Consider the following 10,462-nt stretch of genomic DNA (forward strand, 5'->3'; position numbering starts at 1 on the left):
GTTATTTATTTGTTTGTGAACTGATACACACACACACACACCTATATGACTTGATGTTTTCCCCTGTAAGTGTTTAGGAGCATATGACAAAAGTGGCATGAATATTTAATTATACTGATGAAAATGGTGTAAATTATATTATATCACACCTTGTTCTCTAATTAGTGTGTAGATGCACAGTTATTTTCAATTATTTGCATTGGAAGGCTGCATTCGCAGTTTGAAACGGGCTAAGCCATGCCAGGTGACGCCACTTCTTCCTTTTCAAGAAGAATGACTGCTGACAGAAAAGAGCTGATGGAAAATGATGTTTACTGTAAAGAATTTAATGTTTATTTTACAGGTACAGCAAGGTCACTCTGCCTATTCATTTAGAATTGCTGTAAGTCAGTGCCATGGTACAAGCTTCTTGGGACTGCTGAGGGTGTTCTAGCATTTCACAAAAATATTCCTTTTCAAACAAAATCATTTTAGGGTATTTCAACACCTTCATGTGAGCGCAACATGCAAGTATGTCCTTTATCTAGAAGCTTGATGGACTCAAGAGTATATAATTTATGGCTTTTTGAAAGCAAAAAATAAAACACCCAACAACAAAAAACAAAAAAAATACAAAAGTGCGTTCAACACAAAAAATTCAATTCCAGTCTGTGATAATGCATCCTGCGTGTGTAGAGGGGCTTATCCTGTGCCGTCACCAACAGCAGAGCCTGTCCGCTCCAGCTTGGAGCTGTGGCAGTTCAAACCCCGCAGGACCATACACAGCCCTCACATGTGTCCGAGGAACCAGCTCTCACCACCTACAAGGAGACGGTTCCCCTTTTAAATAAATACGGCAGGGTCTGCTCCATATGAAGTATCCTGCGCAGAAGGAGTGGGGAGATTGGGGAACAACGCGCCACTTCAGTCTCACAGCAACATGCACCGTGAGGCTCTTTAATTGTACTTTTTTTCCCAGCGAGCATGTTGGATAGCCACAGCTCGAGTTTCCAAAGCGCGTAGTGTGTGGTTGGTGCACAGCCACTGGATGGGCGAGCCATTATCGGGGCCCGTAATCGTAGTTGGCCGGGGCGTTGGTGGCTGAGTACATGTTGGCGGCTGTGGGGTTCATGTGGTGGTGGTAGCCATGGCCGCGAATGCCGGGTATGGGATAGGGCGAGGGCCTGGCCTTGGCCCCCAGGTAGTGTTCATAAGTGGTGGGGTATTTGTAGGGGTGGTGGTGCAGGGTGTCGGGAGGCTGGTGGCCCTCGATGCGTAGGTCGTGGGGCGGGCTGCGGGGCCCGGACGTGAGGGACACGGCATGGAGCCCGCCGGGCACAGGCAACGCAGGGCTCAGGACGCGTGACATCAGCTGGTGAGCTGGGTCGCCGTTGATGGGAATGCCGGTGGGGTCGCGGTCATACTCCCGTCTGCTGTGTTCTGGTCCAGAAAGGAGGACATATTTAGAGAGAAAATGGTTTACTCACACTGCCAATTGGAAGATCATGTTAAGTACAATATTTCATCATTGATAACTGGTCATGTGCTATTATAATACCAATGCCCTGAGGCAGCACAAGTAAAGATATGTGTTGAGAGTCACACTGTTAAGAGGTAATAGTGATGGGAAAAAGTACAAATCCCCTGATGTCAACAATTAAAAAATTATTTGGTTAAATCATGGCTAATTAATTTACAATTAGATAATTTAGTTTTTTTGTACAGACCTTTTTCTGTGCCATTTTGCTGTGGGGGAGACGACATTGGATTTCTTGTCCTGGCAAAGGCACTCATGATTGGCAGAGAACCAGGCCTGTGGTTTCTGGGCCTAAACCAAACAGAGCATATTGTGATGCATTTTAATCCTTTCATCAGTTAGATTAATAGTCTCTCCATTCCTACACAGTTACAGCAGGCCTACCTATTCTTAATAACATTAGTTTCGTGTATTAAATGATGTTTATAATAATAGAATTATTTCACAAATTTCAACAAAACAACAATGATAGTAATAATAATAAACAGACAATTTACAATTGTAATTATTTAATAACTTCAGAGTATGCACTCACCAGTCCTCTGGATCACAGTCTCTGAAACCTTTTGCAAAAGGATTGCTGGCTATTTTTAGCTGAGTAATCTGAAACAATACAAAATAATGTTTATAATTCATATATGTTCTCCAGTTTAATGCAACCACCACATAAGGTCATCTAAAGAATGAAATAGTAATCATTCCTACAAACTTTAAACCACGACCAACTCCGAAACAGCCCCAGCAATCGAGTACTCCGACTAAAAGATGTCACGTGACATCGGTTCTCCAAATAAATACTATATCATTTAAAAAGTTTTGCTTTCCTTTTGCAAAAGGAAGACCTATTTGAATAACAATCCAACATGAGATTGAACCCTGGCAATCTCGAGTACATTTCCCGGAATGTTTCTGTTTTTCTAGCTCTGTTGCCCCAGGCAGACACAATGAGGTTTTTACACTGGATCACATATGAAAGATTACACTGGATCACATATGAAAGATTACAAGACTTAATTCAGTTCATCAAACTTCGACTAGTCATGAAAGTGGTCTTAAAAACAGTTGTCCGCTTCAATTCAATGTGCAGAACATCCCCGAATTAAACTATGATACTTTATGGTGGTCATTCACCGGAGTGATTGGGAAAACAAATGCAAAACCCCTCGACGAGGAACTGAGACCGTGAGGTCAAACTGATAGAAGACAGAGCAGGAAAAGACTGGGAAGGGGGGGAAAGGCAGCTGTGCCGAGGCATCACTGACATGACACATATTTAAATGAAACCCCAATTTCGTCAATATCATGCACACTAGTCCAAAACTGTTTGTTGAAATTTGCTTCTTTCAACCGATTTTTTAAAATGTAATTTAAATCATGCTATTAGTTCTAACATTGATAATACCAATTGACAGAGCACCCTCATCTTATACAGATTTGTCTGAGAACAAAGTATTTGGCTGGAAGCGTTCATCTCTTTTTGACGGATATTTGCTCCAGAGCAAATAGGGCTGCTCACCAAAGTCTGTCCCTCGCCAACTATTAACATGTTTTTTTCATTCCTCGTACATTCCAAAGACTCTATTATTAAACTCCAGTATACCACACCAATAATGCAAGCAAAGTTACAGCTATCTAGACAACAAAATAAACACGTACCCCAACAGTAGGGGAAAAGCTTCTTTAATGGCAGATACATTCACCCCTGTTGTCTTTTATATCTAATAACCATAAACGTATAAACTGGAAAGATGTAATCGTGACTTACCCTGTGGTTTTGGTATGCTGTAACGGCGGTGAATCGTGTCTCCTCAAAAACAAAGGTCTTATAATTCTCTTCAGCATACTTCTCACTGTCTTTTCGAGGATCGACATAAACTACGTGGAATCGAGGCTGGTATCTGTGCATGGAGTTTAGAATAATCTGCCAAAATGAAAAAGAAGAAACAGTTTATATAATAAAGTTCCATAATATGAACATGAATAATATAGCAGCGGAAGGCCTGTTTGTCTATTGTAAGTTAGACTTGTGAGGCATATTGACATTGACTTTGACTAAATGACTAAATGTGAATGTAAATGACTTTAAGATCACATTATTCTCCCTGCCCTTCGCCAGACAGGCGTTCATATTAAGACCATAACTGAAATCTTTATTCCTTGGGCTTTGATATAAAAGTTAACAACGATTATGCATTCATAACAGCTTTTAATATTAAAACAATTCATGATGTAAAAGTTATGCAATTCAGTTCAACTGTACTAAAATAGAACCTATTTGATGTATTGTTATGGTATGATATTTTTTATGTTTCATATTGTATATGTTCCACAAAAATACTAAATGTTGTCGTTGTCTTTTACTTGAGACTTTAACTTTGAACATGCGCCTTTTTCAAGAAGCAGTGAAGACGCATTTTTTGTCGTGCGTCGTTATAAAGTTGCCTAGTCAATTCTGTAACGGATCAAGACTAATTCCGCAATTATACTTACATGGCCATTGTCATCCAGTAAATTGTTGGTAAGCTTTAATTTATCGAAGGAGACTATTTGTTTCATCCACTGTGCACCCTTGGCAGGGGAATCGGGATGGTAATGAACTCTGCCAGGTGTTGCGGGGTCAGCTTTGCCAGCGACCAGCCATGATGAGCTGTGGAAAGCATATCTTTGGACAAAAAAAGAGACGAAAGAGAAACATGTTATGTGCCGTCACGGTTTAAAAACATAAGCATTAAAAGGTTTGATTCGATTTAAGTGTAAATAAAGTCCATGAATGGCCTATCCAACAAATGTTGTCCAGTATTTTATGTATTGGACACGGTTCTTCCACAATGTACCTGTATCTTTTATCGTCGACCGGCAGAAAATCCATTAAAAGCATGTAGTCAGCCATGGGGTCCATTCCGAATATTTTGACTTGGAAAGTTGGAAACATTCGCCTGTGGAATAGAAGGGATTCGTTTGAAATGGTTCAACTTTTCCAAAACTACCCCAATAAAAACCCACCATATTCAGGACATATGCCTACAATTAAGTTACGAACTAAGTCAGTAGGATTCTTGAAAAATGGTGTGTGTCCACCCTAAAATCATCACTGTGGCCACAAATCCACACAATCTCATGGCATATATAGCCTAGAGTAGGCCTGCGTACAGGCCTTGTCTTGGTGGCCGTAGAACCACAGTTTGAGTCAGTGCATCAGGTGCTAAATGTTTTTTTACTTTAGGCTCGTATGTTGGCCAATGATGTATTTGTGTATTTTGACTTTGTAATTGTTGCGCTTTTATACAGCTGTATAATTGCCTGTTGTTTACCCTCTGGACACATCGCCGCGCGCGTGAACAGATACGCACGCGCGCGCGCACAAATACACACGTAGCCTGTGAAGCATCTCAATGATATGGTGTCTTTGCACTTTATTTAAGCCGCTTCAGACGTCTGCGTAATGTATTACTGTTAGCAGGGAGAAACGGTTACACACGTTCGACTAGTGAAAGTGATCCTAAGACTGCCGCTCAATTAACGTCAGTGTCTCTTCAGGAGCTGTGGCTAGGTGAGGCTGAAGTAGCGTCTAAAGTGCTTTCCCTACACCATGTATGGTGAGCCTCTTCTATGTGTCAAATGATCTCCACCGGCCTCTCCATGGAAAGGAACACGCAAAATAAATGTTCTGAATGCCTCAGTGTAGCTTTTATCTGGCAGTTTGGATCATACACGAAGTTAGGTCAAAACAGGCTAACTCTAACAATTCTAATAAGATCCGTTCCCCGAAACAATGTATTAGAAACTATGTTTCGCCCTCAAAAATGGATCTCGGTAAAATAACTGTTCATTCAAGTTTACAGTTTGGGGATTGTAATTATGAGTGTGGACAGGCTTATGTAGTCGAAGTGACTTCATATAGCCTAAAAAAAAAAAAAAAAACATTATCGAACAAAATTAGAGATGAATTACACATAATTCATAGCATGCTTACGAAGGGTTTGCTAACATTTTAAGCGATTTGAGGTTTACTGGAAAGTTGAAGGCCTCCCAGTAGCCCGCACTCAAACTTTCAGTGTATAGGGTGCTCAACATAATCAGGCTATTTATAAATAAAATAGTAAAGCCTGGAGCATCAACTTCTGTAAACACCAAATCATTATTTAGAGCTTTTAGGTTACTAATGCACCATGCCTGGTGAAAATAGTGCTTATCATTATCAAACTAGCAGGAGTGGTGACTGCACGAGTGCAGGCTACAACGGAGACAGGCATTTTGAAAAGCTGTGATCCTTCTCCAAATGCACATTTGTATTATGTATATAAACCGTAAAGTTCAACGTGGCTATATCAAGATTCCACAACCAGAATATTTTTAATTTGGAGGACCTACTGAGAATAAGAGGGACGCACTCTGTTGCTATCCTACGGGCACTAAGGCCGCAGTTCAAGGAAAAAAGAAAACCTGTTATTAAACGTATGGGAAAAGGCTTCTATAAATATAAGTCAATCAAACGTTTCCCGTCAGGAAGACAATACAAATGTTACATTGGAAAATCTGACGCGTAATGTCACATATAGTGTGCAATCTATAGAAATGGATCAAAGACATGAATTACAAGTCATCCCGTGCAAAACAAACTAATGTAGCTCCTATTTTAAGTAACTGTTAGTTCCCCACAATTTTGAGCTAAACGCACTGTGGGAAAAATAGGGACTGCCTGCATTATGAGTTATTGATGTATTGAGGTATATTGTGACTATTGCATTGTATACATTGTAGGCTCTACTTGCATAATAACAAGTAGGCTAGTCATTCACTATTGAAAGAATTCATATTTTTTTAAAGAACATCCACTGCTTGGGTCGATGCCCTGTTCAATGCATTCTGAAAGAAATATTGCTGCACAATTAACATGAGTATACTAAAGAGCTGAGTTTAGATGTGTTTATGGAGCGATACTAAAGCATGCTGTTTAAATAGTTCTTGATACGGACTTACACAGATTCACGTTTGGCGAATTTATATATTGACCATCCAAAATACACCCATCTACCCACATACTGCAGCTGCAGCATACTTTTTGTTGTTGTTGTCCGGGCTTCTTCGCAATAACAATCATTTAGGCTACTTATGCTTAGTTCCTACTCATCCGTCCCGTTGTTAAGACTTACCCTTATGTATTGATTTTGATTACTATTCTGAATTCTGAAAGTGTTGCCTTCCATACATCTCTGAGAACAGCCTATTTACCGGCCAACAATGAATATTTTAGTGTGGACTGATTGAGGCTAACCGTGCATAAAATCGATAGAAACTAATGGAATACAGAACAATATGAAGATTAATTATCAGTAAACTGTTTTACATCCTTATATATGTGTAGGCTAGTCTCTCAGTTGGGTGCAGAAATTCATTCTCTGAGCTTACTACTCTTGTAAGCACTCGTGTCTGCAACGTGGTCCGTTTTCTTATTACATACATAAAATAAACATCTAAATGCTTTAAAAGCTCTTACCTGCCAGCCTTGGTTACAATCATCTCAGTCCCAAGCTGATTGAATTCATCCCAAAGAGCTTTCATCTCCAGCTGAACGTTAATGTTGGCCACTTTAGGATTCTTTTTCACCAACGACTTGTTCGGTGGTGAGTTAGAAGACGACGAGGAACAGTTCGAGGTCCCAGTGTCGCCCTGTTGGGCCTGGGTCGGGTTCGACCCCGTGTAGTTGTAGCTATGTTGGGCCGCCGGGCAAGGCTCAAAGTGGGTGTCATGCTGACTGTACGGGTCCCCAGGGGAAGGCGAGAGATGATAGCTCCCTGGTGTATTGAGACTGTTCAGGCTGCTGGTCGTGAAGGCTGCAACATCGCAAAAATGGGACAGCTGCGTCAGCCACGGACTGGATATTGCTGAAATCATTCCAAAAACTGGATTTACAATGTGCGCTTGAGTCTTGTATGCAAAACAACACTAAACAGTTGACACGTTATCAAGATAAAAATAAAGTTTCATAGAGTCCTCTCAAAGTGAAAGGGTTCTTTGAAACGCTTTCCGTACGAGGCATCAAAAGTCTTTCTCTTTAGTCCATTCAGTTCATCCAGTGTAATAGTGCTACTATATAAAATCTTCTCTGTGGGCATATGTTATCGTGGTTCCTGCGCAAGAATACTTGACCAAACTGCCCCAAAATAAAAAATGTCGAAAGTTACTCGTTATCCTTCTTATAGCGTTTTAATCGACGTATCGTACGCGCTTTCGAATTTAAATCACAAAATATAGACTCGAATATCTGGATATAGAGTCTGTTGTTTTCGAGAGATTGCGTTGAGATGTATTCCAAGCGGCCTCCTCTCTGTACTACTACTGCTCTGTGCTAAGCTGCAATCCAGACGTTCTTCTTATCTCTGTCATAGGGCCTCCCCTTCACGATAAAACCGGTTCTTATTTCTATTTAGATAAGGAACTGCAGGTAATGTGCCTTTCCTCGCCTTGGGACGAGACTGATTGACAGAGAAGTGCGCCCCTTTTAATGGGCTTTCCGGCACCCATTTACTTTTGGATAAGGGTATCGCCCACATCGCCCTCTAACAATAGAATGGGTGGCACAGCGGAGTGTAAACTTTAGCACGGTAAACAAACACCTACTCTGCATGAACTAACAAACACATGTTTTTGCGCTCTCAACTGTTGTGATCCAAGAATACGCTTGCGTGTTCTGCTGTTGTTGCAGGGCGAAACGATTCACAGGCTGGACAATGTTGAGTAACCTTCTTCCATGTTATCGACATTTTTTCCATCTGTCTAATACAGACTGGTAACCCACATGCTCTCGTCCATACTACTCTTGCGAAGATCGGTGTAGTCAGGGTTCGCCTTTTCGGATATCTCGTGGAGGATTTTGAAGATCGATTTACAGCCTTCTTATGATTTTCAACGCTGTTCTGCTTTGTAGTCTACGCAAGCTTTAGGATTTATTCCCTGAAAATCCATAGACTTTCTACTGTGCCCATATTTTACAAATAACCTATACATATGTATTATTATGTACATTACGCAGCAATTTATTAAAATACGAATACCGCCCCTTTCACTGTACGCAGTGTGAGTAGTTCCATGTCTTTAATGTATATGCTTGATCTTATAAGTTACTTACGACTTGATACAACGTTTTAAAAGCTCAGACCGGTTGTTTCCAGGATTATGATGCGTACACATGGCTGTTATGTTCTGCTAAATCATTGACAAGAGTGTGTCCATACCTTCCATCTCCCTTGTGACAGTACTGTAATGCATTTTAAAGGATCTGTGGCAGGTTTCTTGGTCGTGCTGGTCCAGGCCAGTGCTAGGTTTGTCAAAAGTGCCGTTTCCTGCTTGCTCTGTAGCTGAAATCAGAGAGGCAATACTGAAAGCATTTGCCTTTGGAGAAAGGGGACTGCTGTCGTCCATAGGCGAGAAATCAAGTCCAGAAAATGCCGTCTCGCCTTGCTCCCCTTCCCGCTCTGTCACAGTAGACAAGCCTTCAGAGAGCCATCAGGAATACGGTTCTCAGGAGTTGTGCACTTCAACCTAAACTGACGTTGCCGAGTGGGACCTTTTTGGCGATGTGGTGAACTCAGATGTTTTGAAAACAAACTATTTCCACGGAATTTAGCAAGACATTGTCTGGTTAAGAGTTGCTTTTATGCTCCAATTAAATCGATGCGTCCGAACACGTCTTCGTGTATTAAAACATAGCTCACTCACAGAAAGCGTTTTCTGTCTTTAAACGCAAACTTCCCCTATTCAGTGGCTGGGTGATGTCATTAGAGCTCGCTAGTCTGCCTTGAGGAACAGCTACTGCGGGGAGAATGTCAAAAGTGAGAGCTCCACGCCTCCCATGCAGAGCTCGAAAAAAGTGTTCAAGCTTTCCAAGGGATGTTTTATTTGAATCGGACCTTGTCAATCACTGTACCAAATTAAAATTCAAGAGGAAAAAAACACGAGCGTCACTGCGGATGTCCGGCTTTACAGTCCTGTATTTTACAGTAAATGATATGTTGTGCTCTTTGGTTGTGCAAGGAGGGCATAGACAAGCATAAGATACTCCTGCTCGTTCAGCGTACTAACTGAACACATATCTTTGAAATCACGTTTTAAAATCACTGCATGTTCTAGATAGAACAAACAAGTGTTTTTCTATCAAGAGGACTGTAACTGTTGTTTATGCATCATTTGTTTTTCACCTGCCAACTGCTCTAAGCAGATTTTCTAAATATTTTTTCATCTGAGGTGAAAGAGGAATATATCCTGGAATATAACCTAAAATGTAAAATAAAGAACTAAATGTGGACGAAATTATGCCCTCTCAAATGGCTAATTCTGAAGAACTAAACATCAAAGAACTAAAGAGCTAAAAATGCATCTGAAGAATTAAACATGTAAGTGGTTTCAACATGCCACTAAACTGTATGGTGTCAGCAAATACGCCATGCGTCTCAAATATGGCTGAAAATACTCTGCTTCTTTTAGTCCATGATAACCAAGATGTTGTGTTATTTTGGGACCATTATGTTTACACTTTGTAAACAAAGGAAAGGTATTTGATCTTCTAATTCATGCCAGTACTTTTCAAGTAAGTGACAGAACTGGTATTACCTACCATTACCTGATCACACCGTTTTATTGAGTTTTGAGCAATTTAATGTGATAATTTGGTGAATGCTGATATGTAAGTCTGCACCAAACACTCATGTCTATCGCTTAATGTAGTAGAGTGAATAGGAAGCTGTGTTGATGAGTCCTAACTTGGACAGATCTCACTCTCACAAGAAGCCTATCATTCCTATCTTCTCATCAAGGGTCATTATTGATTAATTGCAACAACAGATATTTTTGTGGGGCTGCTGCAAAAGCAACCGGATTTAATCCAATTTACACTTGGGCTATTGAGTAACCAGCGCAAGCAGTGGGGTTCTAAGGGGATAACTTAGT

The 10,462-nt window shown here is 40.7% G+C and overlaps 1 protein-coding gene across 1 annotated transcript; it reads right to left on the reverse strand.

The window, feature by feature from the left end:
- Positions 1-916: 916 nt before the first annotated feature.
- tbx1 (T-box transcription factor 1) lies at positions 917-8,959 on the reverse strand. The gene is made up of 8 exons (XM_080852175.1): positions 8,752-8,959; positions 7,014-7,350; positions 4,351-4,452; positions 4,007-4,178; positions 3,282-3,437; positions 2,052-2,119; positions 1,707-1,807; positions 917-1,419 (listed from the first exon to the last, which is right to left on the reverse strand). The coding sequence occupies exons 1-8, from the start codon at positions 8,936-8,938 to the stop codon at positions 1,040-1,042; spliced, it is 1,503 nt and encodes a 500-aa protein (XP_080708301.1). The 5' UTR covers positions 8,939-8,959; the 3' UTR covers positions 917-1,039.
- Positions 8,960-10,462: the final 1,503 nt, after the last annotated feature.

Source organism: Sprattus sprattus, assembly GCF_963457725.1.
Source record: "Sprattus sprattus genome assembly, chromosome: 15".
In the NCBI taxonomy this organism is placed as follows: Eukaryota; Metazoa; Chordata; class Actinopteri; order Clupeiformes; family Clupeidae; genus Sprattus; species Sprattus sprattus.